We start from the raw sequence: 22,091 nt of genomic DNA on the forward strand, positions 1-22,091 counted from the left end.
GGAAAGCCCTTTTTAAAAGATTCATGCAACTCCGCCTCCTCATTTTATAGATGAAGCTCAGTGAGGCCAAGTAACCTGTTTGAAGTCACATGGCTATAACTGACAGATGCCAAGGCAGAGCTAGAAGTGGAGCCCTGATTTCCATCCCCCTATCCAGTGGTACTTGGTGAATCCTGGGGAGCCCTATTGATGGTGGTCTCTACAGAGATGACAGCAGTCAATGAAAAGAACACTGCAGGGCCTCCAGAAACAGCTTCTGGTTTCTGCTCAGTAACATTTTCAGGTAGACACGAAGGCACAGGGGACAAGAGACTAAGCTCTCTTGTAACTCGTTCTCTTAACAACAGCAGTTTAAAGACCAGCTGGAAGTCCCTGATGCAATCGGTCACTAATCTTCACTTGGTACAAATTATTTTTTACGCAGCCTCGAACTTCGAAAGTCAAGGACTTAGAGACATGAACTTATTTTTCCCCGGGTATTACAGAGGGATAATTTGCAAAACTAAGATATTTACAGTGTACACTGTGGTGATTTGATCTACATCTAGAAGGATGTAGATCATACACTCGACACATCACCACCTCAGAGACATGAACTTTGTGGAAGGAAAGCCACTTGGCAGTTCTTGGCCAATGTAGAGATAGTGCTTATTTCATTTTGTATTCCATAGTTTTGTTCTTTTTTATGTTAAAAGTCTTATTGAGGTGCTTTTAATCATTTATCAGTTAGTGATGTAGTGGGATCAGACCAATCTGGGTTCCTGGCCTTTAATTTATCTGGGAGATAACTGCACAGAGTTAAAGAAAATGTTTCAAGTACACAACAATTTACCTATATTAAATGTAGTAGTTTCCCAGTAAAATATTAGGTGTTTTTTTTTTAACTCAAAACTTCTTTAATACTCTGGATTGCATCCTTATCTTATACTTTTAATTGTTTCTACCCCCTATAATTGTTTGACAAGGGCTGCTGCTGTGTTTGACCATCAGTCAAAACATGGTAACATTCACTGCTCTGATAATTCAGAAAATAAGAACAGGACTTTCTGAGATCCATCCCTTTGTGACATAGTATCATCACTGATACTTCTTGAATGCCTCTCCTCCACCCATGACCTTGCACAGCTGCCGCCTACCATCTATGCTTTATTCTAAAAATGCAGATGCTGGTTCCAAATAATCCCTCCACCCCCTCTCCCAAAATGTTTTTGTGGCTCCTATAGCTGTTCCCCCTTTTTAGTGGCTATAAAGTTGGCAAAGGAAAGGCAGGGATGAACTGACTTGCTGTGTGGGGAGTGTAGGCCTAATAAACATGTACAATAATAAGTGGATTCAAGTCTTACTCTGCTGATAAAGTTCCTGTCATTTCCACACAGAACTGCCCAGGAAAAAGTTGTTTACTGAAAGCTCTGTGCTCTTCAGCAAATTAACTTTATCTGTTTGAACTGCTTTGGCCTGGCAGGTCAAGAATGGGGGAGGGAGGTGGCAGAGAGAGTGACAGGAAATGGGAAATTGTCAATCTGGGTAAGAGGAATGAATCTCTCCCAGTGGATGGCAGAGCCACCCAGAACAGGAAACAGGGTAGCAAAAAAGCCTTATCTGGTGACCTGATTTCCCGTTGTGCTGATTCCTCTTTTGCTTTCTCTGCTTTATTTAATAAACAACACTAAGTTTCCCAGGCGAGTGTGTACATTAAAATTCTCTATTTATTCTCGTAATAAACAGTTATCAGCACGCACACGCACACACACACACACCTAGTTGAGTTTCTCTTTTGATGTCTGTGCCTGGGCCTGCATATTACTAAAAATTACAAGCACTTAAAATAATTTGAGACCATTATTTCTTGAGATCTAATTATAATCTCAGCTTCACTGGCCAAGCATTATCTCTTACTACTCAGGGAAATGGTCCAAGTTCAATGTTAATTAAATTTGTGATAAAAACACCACAACCAACCAGACAGGTTTAGCATACCTGTATTAGTATGGTTTGCAGATATTGGACAATTTTTTAAAAACACTTTTTTTAGCATAAATTCTCATCTCAAATCCAAATTTAATGAACTTAATTTTTATGACCAAGTAAAATTCAAGTAAACACATTAACTATCAGGTTTATTGATTGGAACATCTATCCTTGCCTAATTATAAATTCAGTTAGCATTTAGAAGGAATATTTCGAAAACAGCATGTTTTGTATTCCAGGAGCACAAAGGGCCAAGAATAGCCAAGACACTCCTAGAGAACAACAAGTATGGCCTTTCAGACAGCAAGAAGTCCTATAACTATAGTATATGTAACACTAGACAGAAAGTGTCACATTGGCACAGAGATCCCAAATAGACCCCAGAAGCAAACATGCCCACATAGGGAAACAATTTCCAAGAGCCAGCCTTGCAGATCAGTGTGAAACAGAAGGACTTCCCACCAAGCATTGCTGGTGTTTGGGGAAGGAATTTGGACCACTGACCTCATCTGTGAATGTAGTAGTCCAGGTGAATTCCAAATGGATTAAATATTTAAATAGAGAATGGGAAAGCATGTAACTGTTAAAAGATAGCATAAGAGATCATTCAGTGAGGAAAGATTTGTGTATTAAGACACAAAGTACAAATCAGTTACACTAAGATGAAAACTAAGATATTACGAAGGCACACTGGACTGGATATTTTCAACACATAGTTGACAGAGGATTACCATATAAATACACATGCATACTGATGAAGCCAAAAGAAAAATGGACAGGTGATGGCTGTCCGTTCTCTTGTGGCTCAGTGGTAGAGAATCCACCTGCCAGTGCAAGAGACACGGATTCCACCCCAGATCCAGGAAGATCCCACATGCCATGAAGCAACTAAGCCCGTGCACCACAACTATTGAGCCTGTGCTCTAGAGCCTGGGAGCCACAACTACTGAAGCTCATGAGCCCTAACGCCCGTGCTTCCCAACAAGAGAAGCCTTTGCAGTGAGAAACCCGTGCTCCACAACTAGAGAGTAGCCCCCCCTCACTGCAACTAGAGAAAAGCCCATGCAGCAACAAAGACCCAACGTAGCCAAAAGTAAATAAATAAAATTATTTTTAAAAACTGGACAGAACACTGGAATGGGTACTTGACAAAAGAGGAAGGCTGAATGGCCAATCTACCAAAAAAAAAAATTATAATCTGTTCAACTCTACTAGTACTCTAGAAAATGGAGGAAAAAGCAAAATTAAATTGGTTGTATTTAAATACAATTAAAATACAGCTTCACACGTACCACACTGGCAAAATTTTCAAAGTCTGACAATATCAAATATTGGCCAGGATGTGAAATAACCAGAATACTTGGTGGAGTATAAACTGGAACAGAGCCCTGCACAAACACTTTGAGATCACCTTGTAAAATGGACAATGTATCCTCGAAGCCAGCAATTCTACTCCTAAATGTGTGCAGAACCTGGAGAAACGCGCATGTGCAAACCAGGAGACATACATGCAAGTACACATTGCAGAGCTACTTATAAAGCAAAACAGGAGAAATCAAACGTCCATCACAGTAGAATGGGTAAAATATAATACAGTCATAAAATGGAATCAAAATAGTGAATACATTCCAATACACAAAACAACAGATTAATCTCAACCTAATGAATCAAAAATCTAGTTTGTAGAATACATAATATGATTCTAGTTTTAAAATGTGCAAGATGTTTTAACATGAAAAATGGAAGCAAGTGAGTCTTGCTCTTGACAGCTGACACTCTGTCCTTCTGATAGACTTTCCTGGGTCTGAACTAGATCAGCACATGGTGGCCCCTCGTGCCAAGTGAACCACTAGTTGGTTGACTGTTGTGCCGCTCTGGTTTATGAATAGAGTTAATGAGCCCAAGGTCAGGGGTTCAGTCCCCATGTGGCCCAGTTGGCTTTGCTCTGTTTCATGCTCACAGGCAGCACCATTGTTCTATAAACATGCAGGCTGAGTCACATGAGTGAGACCAATGAACAGACCAAGAACAGATCAATCAGTTCAAGCAGAAAATCAACATTAAACTAGCTCAAGGCTCTGGTCAAAATACAAATACCAGCATTGTTAAGCATTTGTGAGGTTGTCAACCCAAAACCCTATTAAACCAGCCAGGTCCTAGGAGAGGAATCAGGTAACTTACTTGACATTTTCCCTTGATGCCTACTTTAGTATTAAGTTGTGTCCTTGAAATCCAGCTTTCTACGGGTGCTGACTTTATAAGACACCAATTCTGAACGAAATGTTGATTCTCAAGAAATTAGGCTGTTATGATTGGAAAGTGCTTTATAAATATCTGATCAGGAAGACAACAAGATAGGAATGAAGATAAAAGCCACTGCTTACGTAAGTAGGGCAGTCTTGAAAATACCTGGGATCTATTTTGATTTGTTGTTTTTAAAATGTTCTTATTCATACAGAAAGTACCAGAGTAAGGAATGATGATAGGTAAATAAAACTGATAGAAGACTTTTTAAAAATAATGGCTTAGTAAGACTAATTCAGTGCTGCTTCATTGAGGATAGAAAAAGACACGTAGAATCATGGACTAAACAAGATACATATCAAGTGTTCTTTCAAGGGTATATTTGGGAAAGCCATCATTTGTACTAGGGGGTGATGATACCGCTGATCTGTACCAAAGGCAGGGAAAAGGAAGCTTCAAAAGTAGGTTCAACAGGGAAGAAACTTACCTAAGAATATAGAATAGACAGCAAATACTGGAGACTGTTATGAGGTCATCTTTGTCACTCAGGTTCGACTTTTATTTCTAAATGTTATACTCAAGAAATTATTCAAAGTTTGTATAATCAGCCTATATGTCTTTACAGAAGATTTGGAAACGCCTCAGTTTCAAAAGCAGCCTGAATGTCTTGCCCTAAATAGGTTATGCTTCTTTCTGATTGGGTTTCAGTCTCATTTCAGTGCTCCAAGTACTTGCCATCTGGCAGTAGTTTAGAAACTTCCTTTTGCTTTCTCATAAATTTTGTTGAAAGCAACCACATAATGAAGAGTAAATGCCTTCTACTTATCCTTAGCAGGAAGCTGGAACTGAGTTCCTTGCAACGCCCTATCCAGGCCTGGTTGTACTGCGTAGATGGAGGCCTACACTGTGAGCCTGACTCCTTCCACATGCCCAGAATTCCTCCTATGAAGATCTTTAAAGAGGGGACTGGACAGATGTTTTCTTTCATCTTTCACTGGTTAAGATAAATCTGTGGAATGCAGAAATTTTATAGGGTTCTTTGTTTGTTTGTTTGTATTTTTAGGCAAACAAAATGAATTTTAAATGTTTCTTCTAGTCCCAAGAATTGCCTGAGATCAAATTATGTTGATTTTTAAGCAAGAATGACTTCTAACCTATGAAATGTGATTATAAACCTTGCCCTTGATTTATATTCCGAGAAACTGCACTAAGAAGTTGTATTCCATAAAAGCCTGGGTCACAGTATTTTGCAACCTGTTAGGCAACTATTTAAAAAACTATTACACACACTATTATGTGTGTGTAATAACTGATTGGTACATGATTAATTGAATTCTGTCTCTAAGTAAGAGGTCACAAGTTACTGGAGGCCAGTCAGCTCATTTTGTTCCAAGAATCTATAAATTCAGATGAGTTCCTCAGTGAGGCAGGTAAAGCCACATGGTTGACTAGTGTTTTGAAAAAGGGAGAAATTTTCCTGGTAATCTGAAAACCAATGTAGATTCCTAAAATTGAAGCTGGAGAAGTAGAAGGCAAAGAGCTATTAACTTAAAAAAAATCAGGAAGAAAGTACTATATTGTGACATAGGGTCCAGAAATGAAGAGACTATAATAATCGTGGAAGACAGCACAGGAGGTTTGGTACCTGTCACATGACTATTTACGACTAACTGCCAAGCCAGCGATGGCGGTGATAAGCGTTCATGAGGCAGAGGAGGCCACGGGCCAGAGCAGCCCAGTAGCAATGCCTGACTACAGGGACACTGGTGGGGCCTTGAAGGACATGGAGACAGCCTAGGGGGTGCAGGGGTGGGGGAAGGGGGGCAGCCCTGGAAGCAAGAGGGTTGGAAGCAAAGTTCCAGGTGACTGAGAAAAATCCCAATCCTGACATGAGGAAATGGTAGGTGCTTCATAAATACGTGTGAAACCCTAAAAGAGGGATTAAAAAAAAAGAAAATGATTAAAATGCTCAGAGACATGGGTGGAATAATGTGGTGTTTGGGTTATTCAAATGAAGCTAAATTTAGCCACCTGTTTCAGAAGTATAGATGGGGAAACCAGAATGTGAGGGAGACAAGCCCTTCAAAATCATCCTGAGGAAACACGGGAAATAATACACACATGTAAAGCATCAACTGTAACCTTAGTGTAAATATCCATATTTTCAAAAAGCAGTGGAGGGACGAAGATGAGAAGGCAACAAGAGCAAGAAAAGAGGTCTTATAAAAATACAACATGAAGAAGGATAGCACACTGAAGCTTCCAAAACAAGATGTCCTGGAGAAGACCCCTGGGAAGGCCAACATCCATCTGAAAAGATGGTCCTCGCATTTCAGGCTGAGAAGGGAGACAGCGGAAACAGACCAGAGCGTGTGAGTGTCCTCAGGGATCCAGGGCAGGAGGGAATCACAGGCCGGCGCCCAGAGTGGAGCGTGGGAACCTCCCTGCTTCACGTGAGTGTGTGGGAACTCTGACCGTGAGCAGATGGGCCGAGTTCTGTTTTTCTACAAGTTGTGGTGCTAAGAGAAGCTTCTGTGAAGGGATCTGAAAAGACTGTCACCACAAATAAATCTTCAAAGAGAGTTCTTTCTGGCAAATTCCATCTAGGTCCTTTAAAGAAATATGACACCAAACCCCAACAGTATGTAAAACAAGAAAAAGAGACCAACGGAGCCCTGTTCTTCCCACAGGTGGGCGCCCATGAGTCTCAGAGGCACTTTCCCTGACAATCCTCTGTGTCCCCCCAAGACCCTCCTTATTCACTAAGTGAGTCCCAGCCTTAGAAATGAGAGGTGCCCGGTTATGCCTCCCCAGTGCCTGATGGACTAGGAAAAACAAGGTGCTCGAAACATTTTCCCTGAATGAATGAGGTTAGGAATTCCAAACAAAAGGGAAAGATATCTTTTAACAATGTGAAGCCTGGGAGGTAGCAGTTGCTAAGGAAAGATACTCAGAAGGAAGTGTACTCCAGGCCTGAGGGTGAATATGGTTATATACTTGGTTTTTTTTTTATTAGCCAGCTGGGGATTATTTATTTTACTATTTTTAGGTCCAAAAATCTTAGCCTTCTCTTCCCTACCACTAGCTGTTTTGAAGTTACAAAATAGAGCCAATTGGAACACTGGCCCCAGCAAAATATCCCAGAGACAGGTGCCTCAAAACAAAAAAAAATTAAAATTAAAAAAGCAAACATTTCACATTATATGGATACATCAAAATATCAAGCTTAAATTATACACAATTTTTATCTGTCAGTTATGCCTAAATAAGGATAGACAAAAAAGAAATAAAAATAAATAGTATTATTAAAAAAGCAAACAAGAAAAAAAGATTTGGGGGTTGTTTATCATTTCATGCTAGGAATTTGAAGCCAATCTGATGGAGATAAAATTAAGGTATTAACTTCCAAGTTCACTGAAAGGGCAGGAGCCCTTTTCTAATTTCTTTTCAGCCAAACCTTCCCCAGTGGGATCTCATCACGTCAATTCCCCAAATATCAGAGACAGTCACACTGGAATTAAACAGAAAAGTTTTTTCAAAGACAAATACAAACAAATTTTTAAAATGTGATCTCTGCCCCATTTTTCTCCACTAATAATAACTAACATTTGTTGAGCAAGAACTTGGCCAAGCACTTTACACATACTTCATCTCATTTAAACCTCACAAAACCCTATGATGGATCGGAACTATGGGGAAATTAAGGAGTTTTTTCAAAGCCACAGAGCTAATAAATGGTTCCAAAGCTTGTAATCTTCAACCACCGTTCTCCCCCATTAATATGGATATTTGGACGTTGCCTAGAAAAGTGCAACAACCAGAACAGCCCATGATCCATCCATCAATTCACTTTTTAAATTTTATGCTCAGTCCTGTCTGACCCTTTGTGACCCTATGGACTGCAGCCCACCAGGCTCTTCTGTCCATGGGATTATCCCAGCAAGAATACTGGAGTGGGTTGCCATTTCCTTCTCCAGGGGACCTTCCTGACCCAGGGATCGAATGTGCATCTCCTGCATTTGCAGGTGGATTCTTTACCACTGAGCCACCTGGGAAGCCCTTTAAGTTTTATACACACTTTTAAAACTTTTTACTATGGAAAAATGCAAACATATATAAAGAAAACAGTATAATGAACTCCCATGTATCCATCATATGAATTTAACAATTACCAATATCCTATCATTTTTGCATCTCCTTTACCTCTTCCTATTCCTCACTCAATTATTATGTTCACTGACATGCATGAATCTCAGCTGTACAGCCTGACAAATGGATTCACACCTGTAATCCACATTCCTCATACAATTCAGAACATTTTTGTCTCCCTGGAAAGAGCCTCCATGTCTTCCCAGTCCTCAGAGGCAACCACTCTTTTGTTGTTTTTCTAAACTTAGGTTTTCTTCTTCTAGAATTTCTATAAAAGGAATAACACAGCATGTCCTCGTCTGGCTTTTTGAGATTTATCCTGAGTTGTTGGATATATCACAAGCTCATTGTTTGTATGAACACACCACAATTTGTCTATCCATTCTCCTACTGAGGCACATGTGGGATGTTTCCATTCTTAAGCTATTATGAATAAAGCTACTGTGAACATTCTTATACAAGCCTTTTTGTGAACATGTGTCTCTCTGGGAGACATTCATTTCTCTCTGGGAGTGGAATTTCCAAGTCAAAGGGTAGGTGTATGTTTGATTTTTATCTGAAACTACTAGGCCTTTTTCCAAAGTGGACATACTCTCTTTATATTTCCACTAGCAATTGATGGGTGTTGGTTATAGACTCATTGACATTAGATGTTGTCAGTCTTTTAAATTTTAGCCATTCTAATGGGTGTGTCTATGCCCCAATCAGTAATGCTGAAGAAGCTGAACAGTTCTATGAAGACCTACAAGACCTTCTAGAACTAATACCCAAAGAAGATGTCCTTTTCATTATAGGGGACTGGAATGCAAAAGTAGGAAGTCAAGAAACACCTGGAGTAACCGGCAAATTTGGCCTTGGAGTACAGAATGAAGCAGGGCAAAGGCTAATAGAGTTCTGCCAAGAGAACGCACTGGTCATAGCAAACACCCTCTTCCAACAACACAAGAGAAGACTCTACACATGGACATCACCAGATGGCCAACACCGAAATCAGATTGATTATGTTCTTTGCAGCCAAAGATGGAGAAGCTCTATACAGCAAAAACAAAACCAGGAGCTGACTGTGGCTCAGATCATGAACTCCTTATTGCCAAATTCAGACTGAAATTGAAGAAAATGGAGAAAACCACTAGACCATTCAGGTATGACCTAAATCAAACCCCTTATAACTATACAGTGGAAGTGACAAAGAGATTTAAGGAACTAGATCTGATATACAGAGTGCCTGATGAACTATGGATGGAGGTTCATGACATTGTACAGGAGACAGGAATCAAGACCATCCCCAAGAAAAAGACATGCAAAAAAGCAAAATGGCTGTCTGAGGAGGCCTTACAAATATCTGTGAAAAGAAGAGAAGTGAAAAGCAAAAGAGAAAAGGAAAGATATACCCATTTGAATGCAGAGTTCCAAAGAATAGCAAGGAGAGATAAGAAAGCCTTCTTCAGCGATCAATGCAAAGAAATAGAGGAAAACAATAGAATGAGAAAGACTAGAGATCTCTTCAAGAAAAATAGAGATACCAAGGGAACATTTCATGCAAAGATGGGCTCGATAAAGGACAGAAATGGTATGGACCTGACAGAAGCAGGAGATATTAAGAAGAGATGGCAAGAATACACAGAAGAACTGTACAAAAGATCTTCACAACCCAGATAATCACAATTGTGTGATCACTCACCTAGAGCCAGACATCCTGGGATGTGAAGTCAAGTGGGCCTTAGAAAGCATCACTACGAACAAAGCTAGTGGAGGTGATGGAATTCCAGTTGAGCTATTTCAAATCCTAAAAGATGATGCTGTGAAAGTGCTGCACTCAATATGCCAGCAAATTTGAAAAACTCAGCAATGGCCACAGGACTGGAAAAGGTCTGTTTCATTCCAATCCCAAAGAAAGGCAATGCCAAAGAATGCTCAAACTACTACACAATTGCACTCATCTCACATGCTAGTAAAGTGATGCTTAAAATTCTCCAAGCCAGGCTTCAGCAATATATGAACCGCGAACTTCCAGATGTTCCAGCTGGTTTTAGAAAAGGCAGAGGAACCAGAGATCAAATTGCCAACATCCACTGGATCATGGAAAAAGCAAGAGAGTTCCAGGAAAACATCTATTTCTGCTTTATTGACTATGCCAAAGCCTTTGACTGTGTGGATCACAATAAACTGTGGAAAATTCTGAAAGACATGGGAATACCAGACCACCTGACCTGCCTCTTGAGAAACCTGTATGCAGGTCAGGAAGCAACAGTTAGAACTGGACATGGAACAACAGACTGGTTCCAAATAGGAAAAGGAGTACGTCGAGGCTGTATATTGTCACCCTGCTTATTTAACTTATATGCAGAGTACATCATGTAAAATGCTGGGCTGGAAGAAGCACAAGCTGGAATCAGGATTGCGGGGAGAAATATCAATAACCTCAGATATGCAGATGACACCACCCTTATAGCAGAAAGTGAAGAAAAACTAAAGAGCCTCTTGATGAAAGTAAAAGAGGAGAGTGAAAAAGTTGGCTTAAAGCTCAACATTCAGAAAACGAAGATCATGGCCTCTGGTTCTATCACTTCATGACAAATAGATGGGGAAACAGTGGAAACAGTGGCTGACTTTAAAAGAATTGATGCTTTTGAACTGTGGTGTTGGAGAAGACTCTTGAGAGTCCCTTGGACTGCAAGGAGATCCAACCAGTCCATCCTAAAGGAGATCAGTCCTGGGTGTTCATTGGAAGGACTCATGTTGAAGCTGAAACTTCAATACTTTGGCCAGCTGATGTGAAGAGCTGACTCATTTGAAAAGACCTTAATGCTAGGAAAGATTGAGGGCAGGAGGAGAAGGGGACAACAGAGGATGAGATGGTTGGATGGCATCACCGAATCAATGGACATGGGTTTGGGTGGATTCCAGGAGTTGGTGATGGACAGGGAAGCCTGGCATGCTGCAGTTCATGGGGTTGCAAAGAGTCGGACACGAATGACTGAACTGAACTGAACTGAATGGGTATATAGTCTCAGTTCATTGTGGTTCTAATTTGCATTTCTCTAATGACTAATGATGTTGAGCATCTTTCCATGTGTTTGCTGACCATTCATCTATCTTCCTTTGTAAAGTGTGTGTTTACGATTTCTGTCCATCTTTTTAAAACTGGGTTGTCTTGGGGGCTTTCAAAAAGTGGCTCAGTGGTAAAGAACCCACCTGTCAATGCAGGAGACACAGGTTCAATCCCTGGTCTGGGAAAATCCCACATGCCATAGAGCAACTAAGCCCATGTGCCACAACTATTGAGCCTGTGCTCTAGAGCCTGGGAGCCACAACTACTGAGTCCATGTGCTGCAACTACTGAAGCCCACATCCCTGAGAGTCCGTGCTCAGCAACAAGAAAAGTTACCAGAATGAGAAGCCCCAGGAGCCCCCACTCGCTGCAACTAGAGAAAAAGTCCATGCAGCAACAAAGACCCAGCACAACCAAAAATAAGTGAATAAATAAATAAATTAAAAATGGGTTGTGTTTTGCTTCATGATAGGAAGGACTGAATCGTCTCATAGATGCCATCCTGATGCGCACATGGCTGCTGGGGAGGGCGGAAATGGACACCCCTGCTCTTTGTGTGTGTGTGTGTGTGTGTGTGTGTGTGTGTGTCCCAGGAGGCTAACCATGCACTGGTCCGGCTGCTTCCTGCCTCTCCCCTCCCCGCAACTCCCTGCATTCCTCTGTGTCTCCCTTCTACCCTTTGGTGTTTGGGTGGTCCCGCTCCAGGCTTCCTTTTCAAGGGGAAGCTGAGAGAAGGATCAGAATGAGTGAGTCTGAGATATTAGCAGTGTCTGCAATAATTCACAATTCAATAAATGCTGATGAGGTTAAAAGAAAAACTGGGTTATCTTTATTACTAAATTGTGGAGTTCTTTACATCTTTGGGATACAAATCCTTTACTAGATACACATTTGCCACTGCCTGCTTCCAGGCCATAGATGCTTATTTATTTTCTTTACTGTATTTCTAATAAACAGAAGTATTTCATTTTGAAGAAGTCTAATTCATAATTTTTTCTTTTATGGTTATTGCTTTCTGAGTCCTATCAGAATAGTTGCCTCCCCTCACCTCATGAATGTTTACAGTTCTCTTTCTAAAGCTTTATAGTTTTAGCTTTTATATTTATGTCGAGGATCCATCTTAAATTAAGCCTGTAAATGCTGTGAGGTACTGGTTGAGATTCAGTTTTCTTTCCACGAGGATACCCAGTTATTCTGCACCCTTGGTTGAAAACACTATTGTTCCCCCATTGAATTATCTTAACTCTTTGAAAAAAGCCAACTGACCACATCAGTGAGGATCTATTTCTGGACTTTCTGTCTGCCCTTAATCTGTACTTTCCTTTTTATTTCCTGGCTTTATTCTTCTTAAACATTATTCTGGCAAGTCTAGGTCCTTTGCATTTCTGTGTAGCTTTTATAATTATCTTGTCAATTTTGATATTAAAAAGCCTGCTGAGATTATATTGAATTGCTACAATTATTTTGGAGAGAACTGACATTTTAACAATATTGAGGCTTCCAATCAATAATATGGTATCTCTTACCATTTATTGGAATTTTTTTTTTTTTGGCAAGACTGAGTCGCTATTTATCTAACAGAAACAAAGCTATTTTATTTAAAGCAGCTTGAATCTCCAATCCTTTGGCCACCTAATGAGAAGAGCTGACTCAATAGAAAAGACCCTGATGCTGGGAAAAATTGAGAGGAAGAGGAGAAGGGGGTGATAGGGGATGAGATGGTTGGATGGTACCACTGGCTCAATGGACATGAGTTTGAGCAAACTCTGGGAGACAGTGAAGGACTGGGAAGCCTGGCATGCTGCAGTCCATGGGGTTGCCAAGAGTTGGATACTTAGCGACTGAACAACAACTGAGGCATAACTGATGCATTAAAAACCCTGCACATATTTAATGTTGCAATCTGATGAGTCTGGACATATGTGTACACCCATGATACCACACTGGAATCTTTAAAAGGAAAAAAAATGTTATCAGAAAAATCTTATTCCAAGGTTAAAAGTGCTTTATATTCTATTCTACCCTACACAAAAGCTTTCTAATTATTGTATTACTTTAGTCAGAGATTACCTCAAATGATAGTAATAATTTCAAATAGGGAAAAAATGAGTTCCCCAAAATGTAAATAAAGGCAATATATAAGAGCTAATCAAACAACATGTGTACTACTGAAACAAGTATATCTTTGTTTGGTGTATATATGTGTGTGTGTTTGTGTGTGTGTGTGTGTGTGTTTGCAGTTGATAAGAGGATGGTCACACAGTCTACCTGAAAGTAGGGGAAATTAGTCACACAATTTGAGGACCTAAAGTGTTAGACAAGGCTTCTCTGATGGCTCAGTTGGTAAAGAATCTGCCTGCAGTGCAGGAAACGCGGATTTGATCCCAGGGTCGGGAAGATCCCCTGGAGAAAGGGATGGCAGCGCACTCCAGTATTCTTGCCTGGAGAATTTCACAGACAGAGGAGTCTGACGGGCTACAGTCTTTGGGGTCACAAAAATTCGGACACAACTAAGCAATTAACACACACACACAAAGTGTTGGACAACATAAGTCAGAAAAAAAAAGATGCTGACAAAAAGATAATGGAAAGTGGAAGCCCTAGCTGATGGCACAAGATAGCCTCTTTTGTTAACAGTCAAGTGTGATTTGTTAAAGAAAAAAGTCTTGATGGGGCTGGAGTGCTTTGTGATATCCTGCACTCTAGTGGTACAAGTCAACTCTCTTGTAACAGTACAAAGACTGAGAAGTGAGAGATGAGTAGTTCTTCAGTTGAGTTCAGTTCAGTTCAGTCGCTCAGTCATGTCCAACTCTTTGTGACTCCATGGACTGCAGCACGCCAGGCTTCCATGTCCATCACCAACTCCCGGAGCTTGCTCAAACTCATGTCCATCAAGTCGGTGATGCCATCCAACCATCTCATTCTCTGTCATCCCCTTCTCCTCCTGCCTTCAATGTTTCCCAGCATCAGAGTCTTTTTCCAATGAGTCAGTTCTTTGCATCATGTGGCCAAAGTACTGGAGTTTCAGCCTCAGCATCAGTTGCTTCCAATGAATATTCAGGACTGATTTCCTATAGGATTGACTGGCTTGATCTCCTTGCAGTTCAAGGGACTCTCTAAGCAGTTCTTAACTCCCTGCTAAGGGTGTGACATCAGCAGCAGTTTCTATGGGACTAAGACACAGCAAAGGTCAAGTTTTATGTGGCCAAATTAATTAGACTAATAAAGCATTAATGCAATTTTGAATGTGATCTAGATACATCTTTCCCTTTATGAATAAAAAGTGCTTCAAAGATAACCAAACCAAATTGTAAAACTACTTTTCTCTACTGTATAGTAAGGACGATGTTGGCTAGAAACAGGAGTTTGCAGAATAAAATGTCAATCTTTAATAATTAAAAAATCATTCTAATTCTCAAAACGTATGAATGAAACTATTAAAATACCCAGTCCTCACCAGAGGTACACCAGCATCAACAATGTAGTCTACATTTTAAATATCTATTATATAAATATGTGCAATCATTTCACATTACAATTATTACAAAATCAGGACAAATCGCCAAGAAAGTTGTGTGCTTGTGTGTATGAATGGGAGGTGGAGGTGAGGGTCACAGAAACGTTAACTGTCCCAGAGCCCCCATTTCTCTACTAGATGTTCTTCAACACTGCACTCTTTTCACTTGTCCCTTAAAAGAAGGATTAGATAGACAACACCAAAAGAAATGTCTCCAGGCCTGCAGGAAAATGTGCTACTGCTTAAAAATAACCACAAATGGGCCGGGCCTTGGCTCTGCACATCCCAGGGTTACTCACGCTTACTTCCACAGCCCCTCCCTGGCCCAGCTGTGGAGTAGGCAAAATTTATCTTTAGATTCTCCTACTTCCCTGTCTGGGCCACGGCACTCTCTCTGGGTCCATACATGATGCTTGATACTTCATGTTGCCCAGGGTGACACCATCCCCAGGCCTGCCAGCCTTGAAATGCAGCTTTGTCCTTAAAATAGTATTTCTCCCTCTCCTACTTTGCCCCAACCCTCAAATCAAGTTAAAGTTAAAATTCTCATCTTCTCAGTATCAACTAGAAAGAAAGCAATGTTGTAAATGAATTCACTCTGGCATGTGAGTAACGAATATTTTATATACCTCCCATGTACACTGGCATTGTAAAGTTTGTTAAGCTAAAGGAATGTGTTCCTTAGAAGGAAAGCTCAGTCTGTAGAACATCCAACAGAGAAAATTTGGAGCAATCTGGGTTTCCCCAAGCCATCCAAGTACCATTAGACTGGCAGAGTTTTGTTAGACTTAATAGAGGTAGTTACTACCCCCATTGACTCTCAAGCAAAGGGCTAGTGAAAACTGGCAGATGGATAGATTTTTGAAAACCTATGAAAAAGTGAAATGCAAATCTAAAAGAACTCAAAGTGAAAGTGAAGTCGCTCAGTTGTATCTGACTCTTAGCAACCCCATGGACTACAGCCCACCAGGCCCTCTGTCCATGGGATTTTCCAGGCAAGAGTACTAGAGTGGGGTGCCATTGCCTTCTCAGTTAACAGCAGCTAGGCATATTAGATTTACTTGGAGCTGGTATACTTGGTGACAGCCTTAGTGCCCTCGGACACGGAGTGCTTGGCCAGCTCCCCAGGTAGCAGCAAGCGCACAGCGGTCTGGATCTCCCTAGATATGATAGTCGAGCGCTTGTTGTAATGCACCAGGCGCGATGCCTCGCCAGCGATGGGCTCGAAAATGTTGACGAAGGAGTTCATGATTTCCATGGCCTTGGACGAGATGCCGGTGTCCAGATGGACTTGCTTCAGCACCTTGTACACGTACACGGAGTAGCCCTCCTTGCAGCTGCGCTTGCGCTTCTTGCCATCCTTCTTCTGGGCCTTGGTCACAGCTTTTTTAGAGCCCTTTTTAGGGGCAGGAGCAGACTTAGCCGGTTCAGGCATGTCTATAATGACAACACCCAACAACTGGAAGAACTGACTCACTGGAAAGGACCCTGATGCTGAGAAAGATTGAAGGCAGGAGAAGGGGATGACAAAAGATGAGATGGCTGGATGTTTTCACTGACTTAAACATGAGTTTGAACAAGCTCCAGGAGCTGGTGATAGACAGGGAAGCCTGGCATGCTGCAGTTCATGGGGTCGCAAAGAGTTGGACACGATTGAGTGACTGAACTAAACTGACTGAAATCTAAAAGATGAGATGTAATTCTAACAGTTTCCCCTTCTCAGTGTAAAATAAAACTGAATAATCCACAAGGGTGCCAAGACCATTCAATGGGAAAAGGGCAGTCTTTTCAATAAATGGTGCTTGGAAACAAATAACCACATGCAACAGAATGAAACTGGACCCCTACCTTACACTATACATAAAAATTAACTCAAGATAGGTCCTAAATGTGAGAGCTAAACACTATAAAGCTCTTGGAAGAAAGCATAGGAGAGAAACGCTTCATGACACAGGATTTTGGCAATGAATTCTTAGGTATGACATCAAAGCACAGACCACAAATTGTCAGGGAAGTGTGTAATTTCCTTGGTTCTGTCTCGCCACAGCAAAAATCTGAAGCAATAGACAGAGTGGTGTTATAGCTCAGTTTTATTCGGAAAAGCAAAGGATAGTACACCCTTGACAGTATACCCTCAAGGAGTGAGGCCAGGCCGACCCAAAAGACAAAAGAGAGGCCTCAATCCTTCTAGGCTTCCTCTTTTATACATTTGTCTCCTCCCCTCTGGGCCTGCCCTATGTAAACTGGGCTAGCCAGGAGGGCTGTTTGTTTTCCCTGAGGTCCTCACTCTGGTCCTCAGACCTTCATTTGTTCTATTTTTGCAGACTTTTCCCTTCCTTGTCTTTTAGCCACTGCCATTTTGGACTCCTTTTTCCTATTCTAACTACCTAACAAAATGAAAAGTAAATTGGATCTTGTCAAAATCCAAGACTTTTCTGTATCATAGGACACAATTAACAGAGTGAAAAGCCAATCTACAGAATGGGAAAAATATTTGCAAATCACATATTTGATAAGAGATTAGTATCCAGAATATATATATATATATATATATATATATATAAAGAAATCCTACAACTCAACAACAAAAAGACAAATGACTCAATTTAAAAATGAGCAAAGGATCTGAATAGACATTTCTCCAATGAAGATACACAAATGGCCACTGTCACATGAAAAGGTGTTTAACATCATTAATTAGAAGGGAAATCAAAATGCAAGTCAAAACCACAATGAGATACTACTTCATACCCATTAGGAATGCTATATACAAGAAACAGAAGACAAGTGTTGGTGAGGATATGGAGAATTTGGGATTCTTGTATTGCTGGTGGGAATATAAACATGGAGTAGCCACTGTGGAGAACAGTACGACAGTTTCTCTAAAGTGAAAAGTAAAAGCACAGGACACTGGCCCCAGACAGCCAAGGTGTACATCAAAGGAGTGATCTCAGTGAGCATAATAAACTCTTGCATCTTCCCATACATAGACAAGTGCTAAATTCATTAACTTGAGATATTTGGTTTTGTTATGGAGTCCAAGCTCACTGTTCACCTCATGATAGGCCGATGAATCCAAGAGACGAGGTACTGAGGCAAGGAAGCAACTTTAATCAGGGAGCAGGCAGACTGAGAAGATGGCAAGCTAGCACCTCAAAATAACCATCTTATTGGGATCTGGATGCCAGGTTCTTTTATAGATCAGAGAGAAAGAAGCAATGAGAAACTAAAGTCAAAAGGCACAATAGAGAGGGAGATGCAGTGGGGAAGTAGAGTGAAAGGGTCCTCAGTCTTGTAAAAATCTCCAAGGGAATGTCCAGCCTTCAAAGTTCAGTTCAGTTCAGTCGCTCAGTCATGTCCAACTCTTTGCGACCCCATGAACCGCAGCACGCCAGGCCTCCCTGTCCATCACCAACTCCTGGAGTTTACCCAAACCCATGTCCATCGAGTCAGTGATGGCATCCAACCATCTCATCCTCTGTCGTTCCCTCCTCCTCCTGCCCTTAATCTTTCCCAGCATCAGGGTCTTTTCAAATGAGTCAGCTCTTCGCATCAGGTGGACAAAGTATTGGAGTTTCAGCTTCAAGAGGAGGAGTCCTTGCAATGAACACCCAGGACTGATCTCCTTTAGGATGGACTGGGTGTGTTAATCTCTTCTATTCACAGGTGGGCAGGACAAACTCTCTCTCCCTGAGCTGAACAAAGGCACTTTCCTTTACAGTCAAGCAGAGGGGCAGGGTCCTCCAGGCAAGCCACTGAGTCTGATTATAATAATAAAAGCAAGTCAAAGAAACAGTTTCCAACACGGAGTCAGAATTGGCTTCCTCCCTGCACCAGTTCTTTTTATTTGACAGTAATCTTTTGAAGTCGGACTATCTGGTCTTTGTTGCAAAAACTCCTCTATGTCCTCGATATCTATATCCTTATCTTACCTCTTCAGGGCAGTTCCTCAGAGCTATCTGAGAGGCTGTGTCCCTGGCTTAAGTCCTCAGTTTTGATCACCAAATAAAACATAACTCTCAACTGTAAAAAAAAAATAAAAAGTAGAATTACCAAATGATCTAGTATATACACAAGCCTTGAAAGCAGGGACACAATCAGATAATGGTACACCCATGTTCATAGCGGTATTACTCACAATAGCCAAAAGGTAGAAGTAACCCAAGTGTCTGCTGACAGAAAAATCAATAAACAAAATATGATATATACATGTGTTGGAATATTATTCAGTCTTTAAAAGGAAGGGAATTCTGATACATACTACAACTTTGATGAAAAGAGACAATATGTTAAGTGAAGTAAGAAATAAGTTAGTCACAAAAGGACTAATACTGCATGATTCCACTCACTTGAGATAGAAGGACTCACTTCTATCAAGGACTCACTTGAGATAGAAGGACTCACAGAGGACAGAAACACACAGAAAAGCAGAATGATGTTTGCCCAGGGCTAAGGGGCGGCAGAGGATGGGGAATTAGTGTTTAATGGATACAGAGTTTCAGTTTGGGATAATGGAAAACTGGGAAATGGATAGCGATGAATATGAATATACTTCAATGCTACTGAATTGTACACTCAGAAAGGGTTGAAATGATAAATTTATTCCGTGTATTCTATGTATATTTTACCTCAGTTTAAAAAAAAATGGAATAAGCTTTACTTGACAAGCTCAAGTTTATAATCTAAAATTGTGTTTCCAATATTTTAAATATATAAACTAATAAAACTGATCTGATATTATTTCACTAGGATCGAGCAGGCCATCAATTAAGTTCAATGTAAAAATATTATGTCCAATGTAAAATACATCACCTGAATTAGAAAGAAAGAAGGAAGAAAAGGAGGGAATGAAGGAAACAAAGGGAGGAAGAAGGAAAGGACAGCTTCGGTAATCCTTAGTGTTCGCCAACGCTCTAGTCTTTTTCGTACTTCCTGATCCCCTAGAAGTCAGGCACGTGTCTGGCTTGTAAGATGTGACAGATGATCCCTTCTGGTGGCCAACCTGAAGAGCTGAGGTGTGATTCCCCATGCGGTGTTCCTCAGCTGAGGCCGGCAGCTCTGTTCCAGATGGCAAGTGTGCATCCCTGACTGAGAGCTTATCAAACCCAGCTCGTGCCAACCCACCAAGGACATTTTGTGTGAGTGAGAAATAAATCTTTACAGTTTTAAATGATAAAAAAAAGCAGGGGTTGTGTGTTACTACAACATAACATAGCCTGTGGGCTTCCCCAGTGGCTCAGACGGTAAAGAATCTGCCGGCAATGCAGGAGACCCAGGTTCCATCCCTGGGTGTTGAAAATCCCTTGGAGAAAGAAATAGCAACCCACTTTAGTATTCTTGCCTGGAGAATTCCATGGACAGAGGAACCTGGGGGGCTGCAGTCCACGGGATCACAAAAAATTGGACATGACTGAGCGACTAACACAATGTAGCCTGACCTGAATGAAGAAAAAAAGAGGATGTCTTTTGCAGCGGGATGATATCTGCTTTATTGTCTTTCTTATCTTTTTTGTATTTTCTAATTTTTCAATTAATTTTTAAAATCAATTTTGTTGTCTCCTATGAATGGGTGTATTTTTTGTAATAAGGAAATAATCTAAAAAACATTTATTTTTAAGTTGATCTGATTCTTCCATTTTGACTCTGGAACATAGAACTAAAAACTGCTAAGTCTCCCTGGATCCAGTTTAACAACAAATTGCTTGGCTGGACTGGGTGAAGATGGTGCATAGTGGGCAGAGGCCTGGAAGCTGTCAGGCCCCTGAAAACCATCGGCCCACTCTCTGATCCCGCTGGCCCAGAAGGGAAGTCCTGGGCTTTGCAGAGCAATCCAGTGTCTATTACCTGCCAAGTACAAGTCTGAGAAGGGCCTTTTCCCTCTCAGATTAATGGTACCAGAGCCCCTATGCCCCTCACTGCAGTGGATAAAACAATTTACCACACAAGACAAAGCTGCCCTCCACCAGCCTCGAGCTCAACCCTCATCCTTGCTGCAATCAAGTTCTTCATTTCCCAACTTTGACATTTGTGTCCTTGACCTGCCTTCAGCAAGAATCCTTTCAAGTCGGTTTAGTAAATCTCCCCACCTTTGAAGTCTCTCTCCTCTCAGTAATTTTCCATCTAGCTCCCTCTGCTCTTTGGCTGTAATCCCCAGTTGTCTATTGTATTTGGAGTTGAACTTCGGCTCTCTTCCCTACTGCAACGCTCCAACTTACAACAGCCCTGGAAAAGCTTTCCTTACTGTTTAGACAAGTGTTAGAGTCATTCTTTCTTTTACACAACAGCAGAAATTTGGGAACTTAAAAATATTTTAGCATTTTAAAGGCAATAATCCCATGGAGGCGGGGAGAGTTCAAAGCTACTGGCAAAATAACCAGTAATTTACCCAATCATCTAACTGTGTTCTGGTAATTAAAACCCAACAGTGGCTGAGCCCATAGGTTCATAATTTTCTAAAATCAAGAAAATTTAGTGCTCATATCCGAGGTCTCCCGAGAGAATGGAAAAGAAATTATTCGTGGTGATTTAAAAAGCAGTGCCCGGGGCTTAAAATACTGTTGCAGGCACTCAAATCCCCTAGACCCACTTACTGTGTACACCAATCCACCTCTACCCACCTCCAGCACCTACCCTTGCTGCTCCTGTTGTGAACTGGAAATCAGTTACCCCCTTCCCCTCCCACTCTGTTGAATCCTCAGACCCAGCCCTTGCTTCCTCAGGGCCGTGGCACCAAGCAGAGTTGGCAGCCTCGTCTGGGAAACGGGAGGTGGCTGCTGACGCTGGAGGCAGCGCGGGATGCTGGTGCAACACAAGCCTGCTGCTCAGTAGAGAAAACGCCCAAGACGTTGGCGCGTGTCTGTCTGCGTGACTCACTGGAGAAGTTGTCTCTCTGGGGGGAAGTGGGGAGCCGCCTCTCAGAATTCCATTTAGGTACATTAAGGGGTAGAATACCACTTAAAGAAGCTGGAGGCCAGAACTTATCCCAGGGCACACGACTGCTTGTGCACTGAGCCAAATGGGTACAGACCCATTCAGAAGGAAACAATTTATTCTCTTTAAATGATGAGAAAGGCGTTCCAGGGAAATGTGGGTGGCTCTCACAAACAGAAAATAACTACCCTTTGCTTGCATCATGCCTAACCTTCTGGGTAGTACGTAAGG

At 41.3% G+C, this 22,091-nt stretch overlaps 1 protein-coding gene and 1 long non-coding RNA gene across 2 annotated transcripts in view; both read right to left on the reverse strand.

Annotated features, from left to right (window-relative positions):
• The window catches only part of LOC112587820, a 45,968-nt gene extending 41,707 nt beyond the window's left edge, over nucleotides 1-4,261 (reverse strand). The window contains exon 1 of the long non-coding RNA XR_003112290.2: nucleotides 4,150-4,261. This is a non-coding gene — a long non-coding RNA (uncharacterized LOC112587820). The remainder of the gene's footprint in view (nucleotides 1-4,149) is intronic.
• Nucleotides 4,262-15,611: 11,350 nt separating this feature from the next.
• Nucleotides 15,612-16,365, reverse strand: LOC123464726 (histone H2B type 2-E-like). Its single transcript, XM_045162157.1, has 2 exons — nucleotides 16,075-16,365; nucleotides 15,612-15,629 (listed from the first exon to the last, which is right to left on the reverse strand). Exons 1-2 carry the CDS (start codon nucleotides 16,363-16,365, stop codon nucleotides 15,612-15,614), a joined length of 309 nt encoding a protein of 102 aa, XP_045018092.1.
• Between the last annotated feature and the right edge of the window lie 5,726 nt (nucleotides 16,366-22,091).

This window comes from Bubalus bubalis, chromosome 11 (assembly GCF_019923935.1).
Source record: "Bubalus bubalis isolate 160015118507 breed Murrah chromosome 11, NDDB_SH_1, whole genome shotgun sequence".
Taxonomy (NCBI): domain Eukaryota; kingdom Metazoa; phylum Chordata; class Mammalia; order Artiodactyla; family Bovidae; genus Bubalus; species Bubalus bubalis.